Source organism: Psittacula echo (assembly GCF_963264785.1).
Source record: "Psittacula echo genome assembly, chromosome: 11".
Taxonomy (NCBI): domain Eukaryota; kingdom Metazoa; phylum Chordata; class Aves; order Psittaciformes; family Psittacidae; genus Psittacula; species Psittacula echo.
Genome location: NC_137746.1, coordinates 15,798,993 through 15,821,279, shown reverse-complemented (window position 1 = coordinate 15,821,279; position 22,287 = coordinate 15,798,993). Strand labels below are relative to the sequence as shown.

The following is a 22,287-nucleotide window of genomic DNA, read 5'->3' as shown; positions in this document are numbered from 1 at the left end:
CTTAATTCATTTTAGAAGAAACTTCTCCAGATGCAACTAGTGGTTTCTGCTTCATATGGCAGTTTCCCTCCGGTGCATACTGCACTCTGCCCCCACAAATGATTTACAAGTGATAACTTCCAACAGTTAAAATAATACGCATTTACAGACGTACCAAAGGTGGGTATTAATACTCTAACACAAAAACTCAAGAACTTCATGTCAGTGTTGAACTGCTTGTCCATAAATGAAAACTGGGAATTACATGATGTCAAGAGCCTGCTTTGTTTTTGAAAGACAGCTCATGATAATATTTGGGATGTGCACATGGAAACATCATTAAAATCCTGGGAGCTTTAGCTACAAAAAAGATCCTGCGAGAACAACACCCCAGGACTTACTGCTAATTAGTAAACAGAACCAAAGATTGATGGCCCAGCTCTTCTGAGCCCTTCAGGAGACCAAGAAGACTGCTGGGAACAACTGTCAGCACTGAAATATTCCCAAACTTCTTCAAAGCAAATTGGTTACAACTCCCTGCCATGTGAAGGTGTTGATTTTTTCCTTTTGAATGACAGCCATGCTCAGAAAGGTTGAACTGTATTCCCGAGTACCCTTAGACACAAAACCATCCTTTCAAGGTCAGCGCCAACTCCAAAATCTGAGAAGATCTAGCAATTTCTCAAGTATTATTCATCAGTATCATCCTTCACTTGAAGGCTGAGCTAATTTTAGGATGATACAGTCAACTACGTGCAAGGATGATTATGCAGATGCAAGATTTGGAAGTTTCTCAAAAGCAAGAACATACAAAATCATGCCAACTCTCTCTACACAAACATGAATCCTACCTGCCACAGGGTATTTTTCTTTGGAGACTCATCTTCATTCTGATCCTCCATTACTGATGTGTTCTAGGAGAAAAGAAAGGGAAAAAAGAAGAATTATGACTTCACTTTTTTATTCTATGGCAATCCCTTGCTCTACAAGCATTACGAAAAAGCAAATCAATTGAACAGATAAAATTCATTTTCCCAGTGAACAGAATTGTCAAAGATTTCTGGCCACAGAACCTGGGTATTATAAATAAATTCCCCTTTTAACTGACATGTTTATCAATTCCATTTACTGTAAAGATAACTCCCCAACCCCGCTTCAATTTCCTTTGACAGGTTTTCATGCAGCCTTTCAACGCTTTTCTCACTGGGAAATAAATTCACTTTCATCCTACTCAAGCCAGAGTAATTAAACCTGTCAAAGTAATCAACCAGCACTTTCTGCCAAAGTTAAATTGCATACATCTAGCTGAAAGAAAATAAAATCACTATTCACTACTTACATGCAACAAAAAACAATTTTTTTTCCCCAGCTCTAAGCTTACCACAGGGAGGAGGGACCATTCTCTGCAGAACATCTCTGTAATTCAGTGCCACAGCCTGTGTCCTATAACCCTTGGCAGTCACCATCTTTCTTCACCCTGACTTAATTACAGTGCGCTCCCCATGTTGTAACTGCTCCTCCCTACTGTTTCCTTCCCTTTTGTTCAAGAAGGAGAGATGTAAGAATTTCTACAGACATTCAGATTCTTTTCAAGCTTACCTCAGGTTTTCAGAACCTTTTACTCATTTCTTCCCTTTTTGTTTCTTAATTATCTGCTCCTCATTGCTGTCCATGCCACAAGTACCATCTATTTCTACCCACTGCTAGGCATTTACTGCTTATTTGGCTCCCCACCAACCCTGTCTTCCCCATCCTTTGTGCCCAGGAAGCACTAGCTAACTGGCATGAAAAACTGAGTGCCTTAAACCATTCCCTGTATTTATTTCAGCCTTCTTCCTCTCTATCAGCTGTCTCAGCAGAAAGAGGAACAACACACTCAAGTAAGACACATGATGGAATAAGTCACACAACTCCTTTATTCTTGCCATCAGGGATTAAGGATTAACCCCTTAACAACTATATCCACCCCCAATGAAAAGACAATTTCACCTCAAAAGCATTCACTCTTTCATCTCCTCTTTCCTGCATAAGGGATATACTACATCAAAATCAGAAAACTCAGAAAGTTAACAGTATCACCCCTCTAGGCAAGGATTCCTCCACCACCTGGCTGCACTGCTGTGGCTGAAGCCTACCTTGGATCTCCTCTGCCTTGGAGTTGTGAAAGAACATGCACAAAAGATTACATTATAAATATTATGCACAGTGGGTGACAGACCCAAGATTTTTTTTTCTATCTAGTTATGATGCACATGACAAAGAGAACCTCAGAAGATGGCTAGTGGGGAATCCAGAAACGGACAAAATCAGTAAAGGTTTTGTGTTACTCTGCAGATATGTACATTTTAGTGTTTCTGGATACAGAACAGTAACACTGGAAAAGTAAACCACCCTTTCCACGTTTTCAGATTTACAGTCTCCTGATGGCCATTCCAGTTATTCACAACCACACACTGGTCACAACCAGCACTACCACTGATGTGCAGGTGATGTGTGAAGGATGCTCTCCCACCGCCTGCTGCCACAAGAGGGAGCACAAATCAGCTGTAGGCTTACTGGTACCCAACTAGCCCACACCAGTTAAGCTATTCTGGAAAGCAAATGTGAATACAGGGAATTATGCAGGGGGGTTCAATTTTGTTTTATTTTAAATTTCAATGTGTAGAAATATTCATTACAGTGATTAGATGTTGTTAACAATGTTTTTAATTAGTATGTCTTAAAATGAGTAAGTAACATCTCACCTGTTTTGCAGTGAAAGGCTAAGTATGTGCATTGATCCTGTGAGCTAACAACAAGGAACAGGAACTCTCCTTTAGAATATCAAACATGGATGGCTTGGGTCAGCTTATTCAGCAGAAATCCCACAAGAGATCGATTTAGCCCCAGTCAAAATTTTCTTTGGTAGCTCATGGCAAGATTGCCATTGCTTTCTTCAGCTCCTTCATCAGGAAACATCAGAGACCTAGCTTTCCCTGGATGCAGGCTAAGAACTGTCTCTTGGGCATCATGTCTTTTCATTCTAGGAACATATAATAAAGCTATAGCAGAGCAGCACTGTAACACCAAGTGTGCAAGAACAGAAAATTCACCAAAATTAGACTTCCACACTAGGCAGATTGCAGAGCAGGTTTTTGTCTGGTGCGCACCTACTCAATTCTACTGTGCCTCTGATGCTGCCAAAGCAAAGAAAACTGGGTAGCAGGCTTTAGGAACATGCTACGTCCTTGGCACGTCCACTAATACAAGGAAGGCCTGCACTTCCGCACCAATCCACTGGTCCCTTTTCCTTCAGAACATCAGAGCACAGTCTTGGCTAAGACAATAGTGTCTTGGATCCACAAAGGGATGACCTGGCAGAGGCAGTACTGCTGCTGAGGGATATTTCCATTTCTTCAACATCTGGGCACTCACAAACATTGTGAGGGCAGTCTACAGAGACTGGGTTTTAGGCTGGAAATTTAACACTGCATTTATGTATTGAAGCAAGAAGTAGATAGCTGTATCTACTTCTACAGTGTTGATTGTGCTTTTGCTCTTTCCCCATTTTAAACTCACTCCAGATTTTCTCGGTGTATTTTACAGCTTGATGGGTTTAATCCTTCATTCCCTCCCTTTCTGATCCCAAATATATAGCTTAATTTCCCTATTATATCTTCTTAATAAATTTGCTCTACTTCCATCTTTGACACTTACTTTTAGGGATCAATCCCCAGATCACATACAACCTAACCCAGATTACACTGTGTCATAGAACCATAGAATCCCAGGTTGGAAGGGACCTCAAGGATCATCTGGTCCAACCTTTCCAGGCAAAGCATGACATAGACTAGATGCCCCAGCGTTCTGTCCAGCCCAGTCTTGAAAGTGTCTAGCATTGGGGAATCCATCATTTCCTTGGGGAGATTATTCCAATGGCTGATTGCTCTCCTCGGGAAAAATTTTCCTCTTGTGTGTCTCTGAAGAACTCAAGCCTACTATTTGAAGACTAAAAGATGACCGAGTGGATCCCGTTCTGCTGTCTGGAAGAAGCAATTAGACATCTCTAATCTGTCCCGCACATCCACAGCACTTGGCAAAAGAAGAATTTCAGAATTCCTAACAGCTGGTGTCACTGGTTCTTGCTCAGGAAGGCCTCCAGCTCTTGTGCAACAGCAAAGATAGGCATCTACAAGTGCAGCTCTTCCCTTCATCATGCTGCTGCCTTCTCCCAACCTCTACCTTGTTGTTCACCCCACCCAACCTCTACATAAAGCTACCTTGCTGGCCACCTCTACAGGTTCCCCAAGTAGCTTTAAAGTGGCATTAACACAGCCTTCACACCATCTCCCTGCAGCTCTGCTACTTAACACAATCAAGACCTCCTATTCCAGTACCTCTGGCAAGGCCACAAGCCCCCGCAATATCAGGGATCGACACTTGCAGACTCTGAAAGAACAGGCTTGGCTTTTTACCACCAGAGCCTAGCAGCTTCCCACAGCGGATGCATAACTTCGTAACTCCTAAATATTGTCAATTAATCCCATCTATAAGTTCATTTTTTCCATAAATTCTTGTTCACTTGCTCACAGCTCTTGCAAAAGTAGAATGATTATTTCCAAGCAGCTGTCATTCCTAAATTAGTCAGCTTGGAATAAGTGCTCCCCATCCCCTACTAGGAATAGCAGTGACAACAAAGAGATAACAATGGCTCTAAGCATAGATGCTTTCTGTTGCATTAGAGTTGTTAAAACCCAACTGAATCAAGTTACACTGAGAAAAGCCTGTCTTGACTTCTACTAACAGTAAACACAGCACTGGTAGTAAAATTTACAAATTGCTCTACAAGCTGTAGAATTTTAAAAGCCTGTTTCCTGAAGATTTGCATCCCATACTCCTCACCTAGCTCTGCAGTAACTTCAAGCTTTCTTTGGTCTTTCTGCTCCACAAAAGCACAAAAGGCATTGGGATTTCTGAGATGCAGATGAACATAGTAAACAGGTTCCAAAGTTACTTGAGCAGAAAGAGGTACAAGTGTAACTACATAAAGCTCCCTTCCTCTGGAGGTTATGAAAAGCTTCCAAATAGAGAAACAGCCATGAATGTCCAGGCTGGACAGGGCTTGGAGCAACCTGATCTAGTGGAAGGGTGGTTGGAACTGGATGAGCTTTAAGGTCCCTTCCAACTCAAACTCTTCTAGGATTCACTCTGTAACCCTCAAAGGCAAAAATTGTGTAGGTATTATAAAGCTTCAGGTACCTAAAACTGGCATCTCAAGCGTAACAGTTCCACATATGTATGGTTGTACAACATTAGGTACAAAAGCACCTAAGTTTTTCTGCAGATGAATGGCACTCAGCCTGCAAAGCTCATCTGGCTCACGTGAGATACGAAACAAGGGCTGTATCTTTCTGGCAGAAATCTATCAAACCTGCATGGACCAAATTCCTACCAGATTTCCTGTTCGCTACAGGAAGGTAACACTTGGGTCTGCACCATGCTTCAGGACTTGAGAGTGCCTTTAGTCGCTTAATTGGCTCTGAAGAGAAACAGCATGGTGCAGCTTTGTTCTTTAACCTAGTTTTAGTTCCAGTATTGAGAGAGCAATTACTGAAGTGATAGCAGTAATCCTGGGAACTGGGACAAGACATACAAGTCACAGGAGTAGCACCTAGCAAAGCAGACAACACTGCTAAGCTGCTTTGATGAGAAGCTTTTGCCTACCTACAAATGGATTCACAGGATACAAAGGATGGATGGACAAAACTGACAACAGCTGTGTTACCTTGACAAAAAAAAAAGAACAGTAGTCTTGAATTACTGTATTTTCAGCTATAATATAAAGGAAAGTAGCAGAAAATATGAACTTCTATTTCCCACTACCCTTGAGACTACACCAGTAACTCTTATCTGACTTAAAGACTAAGCTAAGGTAATTATAAAATTCCCACTCTCTGGAAGAGATACCAGGAAATTTCAGTTAAAATCACAAAATAAGAAAAACTAATCAAAACACTTGAGCTAAAGATGTTCAAAGCTAGGCTGGATGGCGCTTGGAGCAACCTGGACTGGTGGTGTCCCTGCCCGCGGCAGGGGGTTGGAACTGGATGAGCTTTAAGGTCCCTTCCAACATAAACCATTCCATGATTCTATGAAACAAGCTCTTCATCTGCTTCAGTAAATCACTTCTATATCTGACTACAGAGAACTTCAAGAAATGATAAAAAATAACTAAAACATATTTGGACATTATGAAGCCAAGCACAGCAGACTAAGCTTGAGCTCTGTATGCTCAACTTGCCTTCTGAAACCAGCTCTGTAGCACAACGATTGCTGAAGGTATCCATTACACATTCACCCAGAGGAGGAGACAAATCCACCATCCTATGTGACAACTGGACCACATCAGTGAGGAAGAAAGCTGGGTAACCATCTCTTCCATCTAAAAGTGATGAGCATGTGCTCCCCATGGCTTCCTGCTTTTAATATAGTCAGAAAACCCCAAATAGTTTAAAACATTTCCAAATGAATGCAAGCCTCTCCTTAGGATGTAATGGTCACCATTTTCCAATCCAGGAGCCTGTTAAACAGTGTTTATTAGCAACATCTTGATACTTGATCAGGGACAGGAGGGGATTTTCTTCTTTTAACTACTGAGAGACTCTTAATAAAAACATAACATAGCACAAACACTAAACGAGGTTGGAGGACCACTAAAGTGTACTAGATCCCTCCCTTATCGCACCCCTCAACAATTTGTATGTAACAGTCTGCAAAGAAATGCAAAACCACTACAGGGCTTCCAAGTGCCAGGTCAGAAGTAGGTGCTCATCCTAACCACTGCAAAGAATCCTCCCTTCAGAAAGTTTCTTCAGAAGCAGAGCCATGGGCTATATATCAACCAATGACACAAAGATCCCTGTATCAAAGGAATAAGCATAAAAAGTATGGACAGTCATTCAGATCTGGTCAATAAAGACATCTGGTGCCACAGCAAAGATAGCACCAGCAGCAACACACCTCAGCTATGGGTTTAACCTCACTAGAGAAAGTGGTTCCTTGCAATATTTATCCATTAATTATGTAAAAAGATAAATACGCATTTTTGCTTAATTTAGTGAGAATCAAATAATATTTTACAGGGGCGGAAAAAAAATCCCTTGAGAAAAATAGAAAACACAGGCCATGACCAAATGATTGTCCAAATAAAGAGTTTCTAAAAACATGGCAGATAACCCACTGTTCACATCACTATAAAGCACTATGAAAACAAAGCTCTAAGGTTCATCAAATTAAACTTGATTTAGTTGCAGGTAGTCCTGTAAGGAGCAGGGTGTTGGACTCAATGATTCTTAAGGACCCCTTCCAACTTGAGACATTCTATGGTTATAACTTGAAAGTTATCTTGCTCACCACGGACATGCCTATATTTGACATGTGTATTAGTAGCTGCTTGTTTCAGCTTAAGCTGAACTATTTATGTAAGCACTAAGGATCTGCACAACTTCAGCTCAATACACTTCATTTCTTACCTAGCTAGTCTGCCCAGTTGCCAGGTTTCATTTTAGTGCAGCTATTGCTGGAAATTCAAACAAAAATATACTTGAAATACTAAAAAGAGTCTCCAAGATCCAACAGCTGAAGGCAAAATTAGAAAAAGAAGCCTCACACTGAAAATAAGGCATTGGTTTTATTTGGCCCCTGACTAACCACCACCAAGCTTACAGGAAGATTGGGTAAATTCAGTACCAGCAGACAGCTCTCCAGTTTGTGTTTCACGTTGCTAAAAAAAACCACCACCGTAGTTTGACCACAAGCTGTAGATGTGATGTTTTTAAAATACAGCCAATGCTTTTATACCCCTGGATTGATACTCACCTAGGGGTTTTTTTGTTTTCTATGAGGAAGTTTTGTCCAGAGCCGTAACTCCCTCAAAACTGACAGCTGCCTGCTTCTGTCTCTGCTCAGAGAAAGAAAAACTCAAGACTATCTTCACTTAAATTGCAGAATCCCAGACTGGTTTGTGTTGGAAAGAACCTTTAAGCTCATCCAGCTCCAATCCCCTGCCACGGGCAGGGACACCTTCCACTAGAGCAGCTTGCTCCAAGCCCCTGTGTCCAACCTGGCCTTGAACACTGCCAGGGATGGGGCAGCCACAGCTTCTCTGGGCACCCTGTGCCAGCGCCTCAGCACCCTCACAGGGAAGAGCTTCTGCCTAAGAGCTCATCTCAGTCTCCCCTCTGGCAGGTTAAAGCCATTCCCCTTGGCCTGTCCCTACAGGCCCTTGTCCCAAGCCCCTCTCCAGGTTTCCTGCAGCCCCTTTAGGCACTGGAGCTGCTCTAAGGTCTCCCCTTCAGGAGCCTTCTCTTGTCCAGGCTGACCCAGCCCAGCTCTCTCAGCCTGGCTCCAGAGCAGAGCTGCTCCAGCCCTCACAGCATCTCCGTGGCCTCCTCTGGACAATCCCCAACAGCTCCACATTGTTCTTGTCTTGGGGACCCAAGAACAGCCTCAAAAGAATACAAGCAGACACTAAACAGGTTATTCTGTTTAATCACTAATGCTTTGATGACTGGCACTTAGTACCAGTATTTTAACTTGCTTTCTAAAGTACCTGTCTTTACCTTAAACTCATTACAAAGTTAATTTGCAGTTACTTCCCTAAATAAATAACTAGCTAACTCTTAATATTCAGTATGCCTGACTTAACATAAACTTAATCACAGAAGTCAAATCAGTGTGGCCTGTTTCCAGAGAGGACTAAACTACATAACTTACTTTTAAAATGAAATTATACATAAAAATGATCAGCAGTTTATCAGCTACTATTCTAATGCTATTTCACTTAACATTAAGCAAGGGTTTCAACACCACCACAGAGCTTCTGGTGATGGCATGTCCTTTCAACAGGCAGTTGTCTGCACAAAGCACAGTCTGAAACCACCTGGCAGAGCAGTGAATTTGTTAATTCAGAGCCAACCTGTAAAGCACAATTGTTAGCGAAATAAGAACATAACAGCAAAATCACTGTGCTGGCTTTTAGTACTTCAGAAATAGTGGAAAACAGATTCCTATAAAGATTAGGATTAAAATAAATCATTCACTGATTAAACTAGCAGCCAGCTTAGGTTGTAATAAGAAATGTGCTACTTTCATCCAAATCACCAGCTCCTTTTCCAGTCTGCCTGTACTGCCACTCAAACTGATATCACTAGGGGAAAAAAATGTAAGTTCCTGTGATCCCAAGGGATACCCAGTGTTTTCAGCAGCAGATGAAGTCTCTAAAATTCGATGGGGGGATATTTTGATCCATCGGCCAGTTCTAGAGATCTGTGGTGGTTTTTTGTTGTTGGTTTTTGGGGCTTTGGGGTAAATACGCAATAGCTTATTACTCCTTCAGGCAGGCTTACCTCAACAGGTACTGCGGGATCACGTCTACCACACTCCTTGCATAACTGTTTCAAAGACACCCTAACTCTGATTTAATTTTCTAAGTGTCTGGAGTAAAGAGTCAGTAATCAAAACCTGGCTGTATCCATCCTGGATTAATATGTTGTATTTACAAGGACAATGAGCACTGAATTGTGTAATTGTGGCAACTGGATGACTCATTCCTGCACCATTCTGAGTACGGATCCATGATGGCTGCAAAACTTGCACATCATGCAAACTCTCTGGCTGAACATAAATATGTTGAGTCCCAAATATATATATATATATATATTAATCACTTTCTCCACACCTGCCTCTGAACAGAATACACCAGTTTTAGGAAGAATCAGCTTACTAAAAATATGGCCAATGCAGTTTTACATTGAGCTAGACAATGTCTGAGGGCTACACTAAGCTTTGCTGTAATGTGTTCCATAGTTCCTACCAGCTCAGTTCAAGCTGGTTGTTGAAAACATTGAGTAATTATTATTAATAATAATTATAATAGTTAATAATACATAAATATAATGGTATCATCATCATTGCAGGTTATGAAAGAGCAGCCAGTAGCAAAGGGCAGCCAGTAAGTCTCACTGCAATGCTGAGGTTTGCTGATTGTGTTCTACTTCAGATGAAAACCAGACTCTGCAGCCCTTTTCCACAGCCTAACAGGAGGTTTAATTATACCTCCAGCTTACAAGTGTTGTTTGTTTTAAAGCTGTCTCAGCTCATGCCTTTTACTAAACGGTCACTCAGTCGCTCTTGGTGGATGCTGGATGCAGGCAGTACATCAGCAATCCACACTCTTGCCCACGGCAGAAAAATCTCAATACTTACATAGCCTCAAAACTTTAAAAATATATTAAAACAGCCATCAGGCTTATCACTAATTGTCACTGCAAATGGTTGCAATCACTTCCCTAAAGCATTCCAGAATTAACTTTCACATCTCTAGAGCATAAATACACCGAAAGTTAAATCCTTTCCACTTGCAAGTAATGATTTTAACAGTGAAATGTTTGCACAGCAACACGGCTGTGACAAACTGGCTGCAGAAAGGTACAGGCACAGGGAGCAAGGTACTGCTTTTCTTTTGGGTTTGGTTTTTTTTAAATAAAGACACAGTACCTCAAGTTCTCAGCTACAATTACTACTATTGTTTGCTTCACTAACAATATTGCTAATCAGAGAATCCCAGACTGGTTTGGGTGGGAAGGGACCTTAAAGTTCATCCAGTTCCAACCCCTGCCACAGGCAGGGACACCTTCCACTAGAGCAGCTTGCTCCAAGCCCCTGTGTCCAACCTGGCCTTGAACACTGCCAGGGATGGGGCAGCCACAGCTTCTCTGGGCACCCTGGGCCAGCGCCTCAGCACCCTCACAGGGAAGAGCTTCTGCCTAAGAGCTCATCTCAGTCTCCCCTCTGGCAGGTTAAAGCCATTCCCCTTGGCCTGTCCCTACAGGCCCTTGTCCAAAGCCCCTCTCCAAAAATTTGAATTACACCTCACACTGCACAACACTGTGTACAAACACTGTGAACTGGACTGTAAATTGTACAGTTTCCTATTCATTATGTTCATGGATAAGGCAAAAAACACCCCCCTCTGCCCTACACAATTACTAAGTCTTAACAGTATTTCAGACACAAACTTCAGGCTAAGTTAGTAATTGGATGACTTCAGATTCATCAAGAAATAAATTAGCCTATGTTAAGATTAACTACATTTGCAACTTAGCCGCCTGGTGCAAAGTTAAAATACTTTAAGCGTTATTCCTAGATTCCCAGAGGGAATTTAGGTTCAGATCTCTGCTGCTGGTTTCATGTGAAACCAGCTCTGTCCAAATTTCATCACCCCAATGTGCTGGCCAGAAGACAGGCAGCTCCCTCAACACGAGGGTGGCTAAAAAGCTTATGAAGGATGGAACATTAATGGGCACCACAAATATACTGCAGCCAGTTTAAGAGCCAGATCATTAACCTGATCAAGTTTTTAATCCCATCCACTACTGCTTAACACATGACACTGGTGCTCATCATCTTTTTCTTCCCCTGAGATCTAGAGAAGATCTACAGCCCTTTAACCCTAAAGGAAAACAATGACCTGGAACACAAGGAAGAGAAACAGCAGATGTGTACTTCCAGCTTGAGAAAAGCATCTGAGCAACAAACACAAATACCACATATCCAAGCACACAACTTGTTTAAAAACAAGCCCACAGCCACAAACTCACTGGCATTAAATACTAATACACTAGGACTGAGAACCAAAAGGTGCTCTAAGCTTCAACTAAACAGTCAATACTTCCCTCCAAGCACACCTATGTATTTTCTCTACTTTTTCTAAGACCAGATTCTGGCACTTCTACACCCCTCTTGCCTTTCCTAGCCACCTGAACTACATCAGAATTTATCCTCTTTCTTTGTTTTTTTCACTTCTCCAAGGATCAGCAAAACTTTAACCACATTTTGAAGACATTTCTATACAAACTTCCTCCGAAAAAGTTATAAAAAGGTTACTCAAAACCACTGAGGAGTCTGAAATACTCAAATTGCAGCAACCCTCAATTATTTGTCTTTTACAAAATAGAAGGTATTTGCCCACAAAAGAGACAGCAAAAAAGCACCCACCACAATGCAACAGTTAACTAAACTAAAGCCTAAAGGCAGTCAGCCACTCCAAGAAGGAAAGCCATGCTGTTCAGTCCAGTTTTTTTTCCCCTCCAAAGATATATGGCAAAGTGTTCCAGATCTGGCAACTCGTGAATCCGTATCAATCCATCAGAACCATTCAGGAAATCCTAATCACTCACTGATTGTTTGAAACACAATCTCAGTGTGCTTTTATAATTGCTGATATCTGAGTAACCAAAAACCTGGAGGAAAAACTTATCTCAAAAAAGGCTGCAGAATAACTTCAGCTAAAGAAAAAAGCCTTCAATAATATAACATACAAAAAGAAAAACCCTCAAATCTTTCAAATACCCACTCATATGGCATACATCATATACCGTATATCATATATCAAATACTTGCCTGGGGTTAGCCAGATACTCTGCATGCGAGTGCTGATTTTATCTAGGTATTAAAAGGAATGTGTAATTGCATAATTTAGATTTCACATGATTTATATAGTGGGTGTCTAAATGCTCCTGACTTGTAAGGCCAGCACCACTTCTTCCCCTACAACTTCAAGGTACAGTTGATTAATACAAAAGCACATCATTATAAGGACTCTGCAGAACAGGATTTCAGAATGGGAGGAACAGTTGCCCAATGTCTCAGGTTCCTCATTTTGGAAGATTATTTTTAATCTCCGTCACGCCAGTGACTTGCTGCACATTACAGTACAGCCTCTTGTCGTGGCATAAGTGAAAGGGGGTGGCTGCTGCACGAGGCAGTAGATCAAAAAGGCAAGGGACAGCTGAAACCATCGTCTTGTGCAATGAAGCCTTGAAACCAAAGCCATGACCACCACAGCGTGCCAGCAAACATCTCCTCACTTCCTGAAGACAGCTGAGTTTGATGTGACTTCAATGGGAAAACTGCTGTTTCATTTACTCCTGAACAAAAGGACAGCATTATACAGAGTTCCAGCTATGGTTTCTGGGGCCTGATCCAGAATCTGAAAGGGCTTTTGCTTCTGACAAACTGTACTGAAGGATAACTTTGAAGTTAGCAGGGCTCAAAAAGAATTTAACAGATACTGCAGGATAATATAGAAGTCTCTGCAGTAGAGTGATGACAGCCACTCAGCAGCAAGCATCCTGCATTTCTACTATTCAGGTACCAAATCTTTTCAAGGGCATTTGGCCTAATTCTTACTATTTTCCCCCAAACACGTCCTTTCATTAACCTTGAGAATTTAAGATCACATTTTCTCTGTAGGGGATTCCTCTAACATTACAGTAAATATTTTGTGGTGCTTTATGCCTTGAATAATTTCCTAGTTCAAGTATCTTCAAAAGCAGACAAATGTCCTATGATGTTCAGAGTTCAAGTGAGCATTCAAATTCTGCAATCATATAGACAACTTTAAAGATATCCTCACTTGATTCTTAAGTGATTTTTCAATTATTAGCTACTGAATAACTCAGAATTTTAAAGTCCACTTTCATTAGTAACTTTTTTCCTTCCATTTCAATCACCCTGTATTTTCTATCAAATTTAAATTCTAATGGGCCTACCTAATCCATTTCGTACACGACACTTAACATTTATCAGTTACAACATGCAAAGAAAACTAACTGAAGTGTCCATAGGCATGCCAAAAGATGTTTGCATTACTTTGTAGTAAGTATTTAACAGTTTATCCAAAATAATATGAAAGAGTAGAATAGATGCAAAAAGAAACAGGTTAGAAGTGTAGTTTGGATCCTCCCTAAAGGCTGGCTTTTAATACTGGCATCAAGAATTGTGTGTGAACTTGAGGAATGCAAGAAGTAAGAATTAAAAAGCAGGGTTCAGCTTGAACAGCTGAGAGTTTCTACAGACACCAGCACAACGACACCAAGCAGAATTCAGTACTAACAAAGTAAGGGAGAAGGTTGGGATGAAGATGGCCTACATTAATTTTCTAGGGCAACAAAGTCAACTCAAACTTCTGAAGTATCTGGACAATCCACTTGCCCAAAGCACCGGCAGACCACCCTGTGCCACAAAGTAATGCCTTCCCCTTGCAAACCTATTTTGCCATTGAAATACTATGCAAAAGGTTTTGGTTAGGGTTCCTTTGTTCTTTGCTGTGCCACTTCTTCCACACTTGATAGATGGGTATTGGTTTGCTGCCCTATCCTGAATTCCAGCACCTCCTTCAATTTATCTGGATTCTACCACCATTTCAAAGGACACAGAACCCAAACGGCACATATGCAAAGACTCCTATGCCACAACATTGAAGACCTACAGAACAACTCACAGGATACAAATAGAGGAGGCCCAGTGCAACCTGGGAATGATCTGCCTGCTGAGCACCTCAAGAACTTTTCCCATGGAAAGAATTAATGTCCCTATGATGCTGACTCAAGAGTAGAACTGTTAGTATCAGTAAAACCATGACTAACACACGTATTGAGGCTGCTGCTCAAATCCCCACAAGCAAGGGATCAGGTCCTCCTGCCAGTGACATTCCTGGTTAAGTCTGAAAGTGCTGTATGAAGACACTGCATAAATGAAATTTCAACCACAGTGGGAAATTTGATTATATTTTTCCTGTTTCCTTGAAAATTCTTCTATGGGAAACATAACAAACACCTGTGAGGAAGAGGACTATGCTCTTCCAGCTATGTCTGGAAGAGACTGCCTTGCATTGCCTTCTCCTAAGAAAGATTTCAGTCCCTCCCAGCATAAGCCTGGCACCCCTAGAAGTCAGGCAGAGAGCAAGGCACCTCACCTAGCAAACTTCTTTGCACCATAAAGGATCAGACTGCAATACCATTCGTCTTTTCCAAAGGAGGCTGAGAAAGCATAAGCACAAAGGAGTGGCTAACAGCTTCTCTCCACTCAAAAGATGCCATCTTCTGTAGATGCACCATAAGAGATATCAGGAATAAGAGCTCCTGTCCACTACTTGTGAACTATATTAAGCTTAGGGTGACTATTAGCTTTTCTGAGGAACATAAATTTATGTTCGCAATTACACTCATCTGTTGTAGCTACAAGCAACAGGCTCTGGATTTACCGAGGCAAGGTCTGGTATCATGAGCTGATACATGAATCCATCATGAAGTAACATACATGCCTCCTTAGGGACATACTCTTGCCGGTCAGAGACAATAGACCAGGACATCTAAATGGTACAAGAGAGAAACACAAGCAAGAGCCAGGCTAGCAAGTCACCCAAAGGAACAAGGATCCCTGTGCTCACGTTACTTTTTCCACATTTGGACATGCCTTCTGCAGCAGATCGCAGCTTAGAAAAGTATCTCTTGAGAGGGAGTCATATCACCAATCCCTTCTAAGCTCTATCACAAAGCTTCTTAAGTAAATTACTAACTTTCGAGCACCAGCAACTTTGGAAAAGACAAAGGTGAGAGAACTGCCCACCAACAGCCACAGGTGAAATAACTTGAAAAGCTTGCTAGAAACAGAACCAGGCTCCTAAAAGGAGTCACTTGCTCTTCTCTTGAAGCTTGGGGGTGGAGTTAACAATCCTCACTGCTATCTGAAAACTGCTAAAAACAACATCCAAGAAAAGCACCCATACACATGAAGTTGTTTGTGGCAGCAAACCCCCTTACCCACAAGCAGAGAGGTCAGTGGTTGGCAGCGCTCAGCCCATACCCTGGGGAGGCCGCTGCAGGGGACCTCAACCTGTGCTGTGGTTTCAAAGGCTGCCTTTGGCCTCCAAGCCCACATCACCATTTGCTGCAGCCTTACCCCAGAGCAGAAGGAACATAGCTGGGGCCCTTCAGCAGAAGCCAGTCAGCTTCAAGTGACTGATGTACGTCATGGCTGGGGAAAACCAGGAACCAAAACTTACAGATATTTACTCCATTTGCTACTCTTCTGGCACCCGGGAACACACTTCTGCTCCTCAGCTAAGGAAACTGAAGAGGAAGAGCTCTGGTTCACAGCTCAATACTAGCTCACTGTGTGAAGTTTAAAGTAATCTAGTATGTAATCGCTCTCTTAGACTTCAAAATAAACAACAAATTCACCCAATAAAGAGGTCTCTCCTCTTCCCACTACGAAAGAACAGGCTTAGTTAATAATTAACGTCATAAAACTGACAGCAGATACACAAAGAATGACTGAAAAAGGTGCTTATCATAACCCTTTCCTTCAGACAATAAATCATGCTTAGGAAGAAAACAGTCCCTGTGTTTTGCATTGATTTATCCTATTGACCTAACAACACATCATGGCCACACCAGCAGGAAGCGTCACAAGAAGCTGCTGTCACTTGGGAGGCACATCCAGGTACCAGCCCCAGTTACAGGCACTCCATTACCAGAATAACACTGGGATACTGAAGATGATCAGGATGGCCAAGCACTGGAGGAGGAAAGTAACACGAAAGAGGGCAAAACCGCAACGTTACCCTTCGCAAAATACTTGCAATATATGTAATGAACACCAGATTGAGCTGCCACATCTGTCCTCAGAGGCTGCAACTCACATATACTAAGAACTAACAAAAAAAAGCTATTATGAGAAACTGTTAGGGAAAAAAACCCGAACTGTTATTAATTTTGAGAGGACACTCCAGGTTCAGCCAGAAGAAACAACAACACTTGGAAGAACTGCTGCTGCTTAACAGAGGGAAATCTGGACATCTCTACATCAGATCTACAGACCCAGTAATTCAGGCCATCTCCTGTGCAAAACAGCAACAGGCTTACTGCATGGACAAGCTTTCTTGTCTCAGAGAAGTCTGTTTAAAATAGAGGGACAAGCACAAGTATTTCAGATACCGGAGGGAACATTCTGTTCCTTTAAAGAAAATGGACTCAAACATGCATTTCTTTTTAATGGACCTGTTGGACTGTCTCCAAAAAGAAATTGTAACAGTCCCACTATTTTGAGGCAAAATACCAGAAAATTTGTCAAGGAAGTATTTGTAAATTGCCTCAAACCTAACAGAAGCAGTAAAGCAGTTGTCTGGCTATGACAACCCATTTTAACAGCTGCATAGAAGAACATTTTCAAAAGGGTACAGACTACACAGCAACATCATTTTCCCGTCCGTGATTTCATGCACTGTAGGGAAAGGTGTCAGCAGAACGCATCTCCTGCACTCATGCTGGTTTAAGAACAGTGCATCGTGTCTATGTCTGAGCTTCTACTGTGAAAAACAGGATTACATGTGAACATGAAAGGAAGAACATGATAGTACATACAATAAAGCTGACAAAGTTGAGGACAATAAATTGTAAGGTGCAGGAAAAACACATTGGGGTCAGTCAAAGAAAGCAAGAAAACACTGAGAGTTTCAGAAGATAGAGACTATGATCCCCCCCAAAAAAATATAGTCAAGAGAAACTGGAACTGACTACAAGGAAGAAAGTTGCTCGAGCAGTATTCGGTTACTAGGTTGATTTGATTACAGCTATCTAATAATTCATTCCCCAAGTATTATTTCATCACATCTTACATTATGCAATAATTCAAAGCATCATTTGAGTACTTATCTTCTGTTGCTTAATGATAAGTCTTCAATCCACACTGAAGATGTTTACTTACAGAGCTAAGAGCTCTGGATGTTTCTCTTTGTGTGACAGTGCTGTTGGAGTTATTTCCCAACGCAGTGTGACAAACTATGTTCAAAACCACTGCTGTTCTTCACAAGGATGAAGCTGTGGAAGGTGATGCGTCCACATGCTTGCACTAACAACCAGTAGCAACTTCTCTAAACACCTAAGTGAGAGACCAGTCTGCTTTCAATCTTGCAGTCAATCCATATCAAAGAGGATGAAAACAGTAGCTATTTGCATCCAAGTATGTTCATAATGGTAAGCTCCTTGGTACAAAGACACTATAAAAGATAGCTAAGTAGTTAAAAATAAGGCCTGAATTTACAGTAGTTTCAAGTATTATGAACCGGCATCTCCAATACAACAATAACAAGTGATAATAACTGGCAAGGGCTTGATTTCCAAATAATATTACACTGTAATTCAGGACAGAGAGAGCAAGCTCAAAGTACCACTATATTTTTAATAAATTTTCTCTTCTCCATTCACTAACAGCTCCCAGAATGCAGACTGCTCAACTACACGCACTAGGAAGATACTTCAGTGTATGACAAAGAGCCTAGAACACAAAACCAGACTAACTGTGGAGAACTGGAAGACTCCCTCCAATCCACTGGCAGCAGAGGATATTTGCTTAAATGTTACAGCTCGATTTTGGAAGAGCCTCTTTAAGTTTTATGATTGCTAACAACATTATGGAAAGGCAAGAGTAAACCTAATCTGCTTTCTTCTTTTAGACTGATGGTAGATTACTCTTGAAGGCTAAACGATAGAAAAAGCACAAAGATGCAGTAAGGGCTTCCTGAAGAAATTCTACAAGGCTCCAGATTTAAGACTGGTTTCCACCCCTCCATCCCCACCCCTCTTCCTAGTCCCTTCACTGATTACACATACAACATACACAGGTAACGGATAACTCCCAGATATCTTCTGTGAATCACCAAAGGGTTTCTTAAACTTCCTATTAATCATCATTATGCTAAGTGAGGTGTGCTACAGAAGGAAGACCTCCTGGTATGTCTGCCCTACCTCTTTTTATATGCGGGCTTACAGCTCAGGAAACAATGACGGGCCTGTCATGGTACCAAAAATCAAACATGGGGAAAAGCAGCTGGTGCCACTCTCACTTCCAAGTTCCCCTTTGGGCATTAAGTCACATGCCTGAAAGCAGAGGACTAGTTTTTGTTTTAAATCTCCCCCAGGTGCTTCTAAAAATCAAAACCTCTTACTCCTGGCTGCAGTTCTACAAAAATCAGATTAAAAACTAGAAAAGCCTTTATTTTGGAGCAAAATTTAAATCAACCAAGAGCTCTACACCTCACCAAGCAGCACATCCCACAGGTATCTAGCTGCTCAGGACAGTTATCCTCTTTATTCTCTAAGGAACCCATCAGGAGGGTGCAGCCAGCAGAAAAGCACAGACCTGCCAACACTGGTGAAATCCCTCCTCAGCAACTCAAGTGCAACAGGCTGGATACACAAAACAGGTTCTTGCCACACACTGAGCTCCCTGCAGCCTCAAAGCAGTCCCCCCACTTGAGCAATGGGCCTGTCCTCACAGCAGTGTACTTTGTTACTGAAACTCATTAACCCTATTAGCTGTTACTATTATATAGTTAAAAATGTTCTGGGGTTGTTAAATTCCTCCAGGCACAGGGAGGAATAGAACCTACACAAATTAACTGGTACTTCAAACGTGGTTTTCATGGAAGCTGATGGATCTGTAATGATTCCTGAAAACAATATAGGTTTGAAAAGTTTTTTAAACTGACATGTCAGTCATGGAATCCCAGATGGGTCTGGGTTGCAAGAGACCTTAAAGCTCATCCAGTTCCAAACCCCTGCCATGGGCAGGGACATCTTCCACTAGACGAGGTTGCTCCAAGCCCCATAACATGCATTAGCTTTAGTTTAATGATACATGACCCCACAGCTGTGTGATAACAGGTTTCCAGAAATCTTGTGTATGAAGCAGCGTGTCCTGGGTTCAGCAGTACCAGTCACTTTTCTCCTTCTTAGTAGCAGCTGCAGTGCTGTGGTTTTGACTTTCAGCCTGGGAACAGCGCTGATATCACCGATGTTTTTAGTTGGTGCTCAGTAAGGTTTACTTTGACCAAGGACTTTCTCAGTCTCATGCTTTGCCAGGGAGGAGGGGAAGCCAGAAGGAAGCAGAGCCAGGACACCTGACCCAAACTAGCCAAAGAGGTATTCCATACCACAGCACTTCATGCCCAGCATAGAAACTGGTGGCCGGTTACCTGGAACGGCTATACCACTGCTCGGGTCGGGCTGGGTATCGGTCGGTGGGTGGTGAATCATAGAATCATAGAATAGTTAAGGTTGGAAAGGACCTTAAGACCATTCAGTTCCAACCCCCCTGCCATGGGCAGTTACACCTCACACTACATCATGTCACCCAAGGCTCTGTCCAACCCAGCCTTGAACACCGCCAGGGATGGAGCATTCACAAGGTCCCTGGGCAATCCATTCCAGTACCTCAGCATTCTTACAGTGAAGAACTTCTTCCTTATATCCAATCTAAACTTTCCCTGTTTAAGTTTTAACCCATTACCCCTTGTTCTATCACTACAGTCCATAATGAAGAGTCCCTCTCAAGCATCCTTATAGGCTCCCTTCAGATACTGGAAGGCTGCTGTGAGGTCTCCACGCAGCCTTCTCTTCTCCAGGCTGAACAGCCCCAACTTTCTCAGTGTATCTTCATACGGGAGGTGCTCCAGTCCCCTGATCATTCCTGTGGCAAATCTTCATGAGCAGTTGCATTCTCTTCCCTTGTTATTCCCCTTATTATTATCGGTGGTAGCAGCAGTGGTTTGTGTTATACCTTAGTTACTGGGCTGCTCTTATCTCAGCCCATGGGAGTTACATTCTTTCCATTCTCCTCCCCATCCCTGCAGGATCAGGGGGAAGAAGTGGGGGGAGTGGGCGAGCGGCTGCGTGGTTCTGAGTTACCGGCTGGGCTTAAACCACAACACAGCACATTCAGGGTTTGTATTTTAGCTTGCAATCAATATTATCAACAGAATTTTGTAATACTTCATAATAATGTATTCTGCATTAACCAACCTACTACCTAGCCTGCTCTGAGCTTTCTCCTGTTCAATTTACAGTTAACTACTATGTACCTACTAATAGATACTGTAATAGAAAGGAAAAACAAAGTGTTCATAATAAATGGGTTTACTAGTACTTCAATTCAGTATGTACATTTTTCTGCCTGTAACATTGTTTTAATAAGAAGTTCAGTTGGAAGAAAAAGAAACCCTCAAATAGCTCATTTGCCATGATCAGAAATGCCCAAAGAGCTGATTTATAAGAAATTTGGGGCAGTCAAAGTTCTGAAATTCATCAATAAGGAGTCCTTGCAATTCCCAAAGCAGGTATTTGCGGGAACCCACTCCTTGCCAGCAGCAGGGAACCTGACCTTGCTAAGAAGCCCCATAGTCTGATGAGTCTTTTTGATGTTCACTGTATGTGGGTCCAGCAGCCAGCCCTCCCCAAGGCTTGTAAGTCCATGAAGCCAACCTACCATTGAACAGACAGTTATTAACAGCAAAACTGCTCCTATCCTGAAACAGTTCTCCTATTGCTAAATACAGTTGGGCAGAGCTCACTGATTCAAAAGTCAGGGAGAAAGGAAGTAAAAAAGTTAAGCAAGAAAGTGTAGGATTTGAGAAGTCCAGATCCACACCAAGGAGCAGGTCCATGGCAACAAAGCTGGATCACACTCACTGCTCACAGTTTTCACCAGGGTTCATCAAGGACCCCTGAAACTATTACTGGCCAATGCCACCAGACTCCATCCAACCTACTCCAACATCACTATCCATCCTACAAACTATAATCACTGTATTATCCATCTATACATTCATCTTAGTGCTGTTTCCCCCTCAACTTTGAACAGTATTTCCAAAATTAGAAACAAAGCATTCAAACAGAAAAACAAGTTTGGATTTAACAGAAATTTTGAAGAAAATCTGGATTCTGAAACTCAAATATTTTGGAACTCCAGTGACCAAACTTTGCAGGCAAGAGGAGAGGTTGTGAATAAATGGTTACTTTAAGGGGAAGACATTCAGTGCCTGAACAAAAACAGACTGACTACAAACAAAATTCTATTTAAGCTTCCATTCACAAAAGCAGTTTCTTTTAAGTGTTTGTTTGGTACCCATGATAACCTGAACCACTGAGTAACACTAATATATTATAAAAGGCACTAAAATAATAATTATGGTCTGCTAAAAATGGTACATTCAGGAACACTTCAGGAAGTGCCACACAGTTACTACACAGTTTCTGCTTTTATTTTCCAAGGTAAATATCCTCAGAGTTCAAAATTGTTAACTGGCACCACAATCTCCCTTTTAGCACTTTCAATCCCTCCCAAAGCAGTGAAGAAACAGCAGCAATTCCCCCATCTATAAATTACACAGGCTCAGCTTCAAAGGCTTACTAGAAGAAAAACAACAGAGAACTTGACATTTAGTGGTCTTCAATGCAGAGTAAGCCCCCCATCCCTTGTTCTTCACTTCGTAAAAGTTAGGAAGTGAACAGAATAACCCAAAGAGCCCCAGATTCCATGCTAACTATTCTGCATTCAAACATGTGCAAAGACTGTCAAGTAAGGCTATAACCAGGATCACACTGAGTAGAAAATAAAAAGCTTATCCTTTCTAAATTAAATCACACA

The 22,287-nt window shown here is 41.8% G+C and overlaps 1 protein-coding gene across 10 annotated transcripts in view; it reads right to left on the bottom strand.

Moving 5' to 3' along the window:
- FBXW11 (F-box and WD repeat domain containing 11) overlaps positions 1 to 22,287 on the bottom strand; it is a 77,938-nt gene that overhangs the window by 37,223 nt on the left and 18,428 nt on the right. For all 10 annotated transcript variants that reach the window (XR_013957789.1, XR_013957790.1, XM_080627010.1 and 7 more), the window contains one exon: positions 831 to 893. Coding sequence is in view for 8 of the 10 variants with exons in the window: in XM_080627007.1 (XP_080483133.1) it covers positions 831 to 893 (63 nt within the window). In the remaining 2 variants the exon portion in view is untranslated. The remainder of the gene's footprint in view (positions 1 to 830; positions 894 to 22,287) is intronic.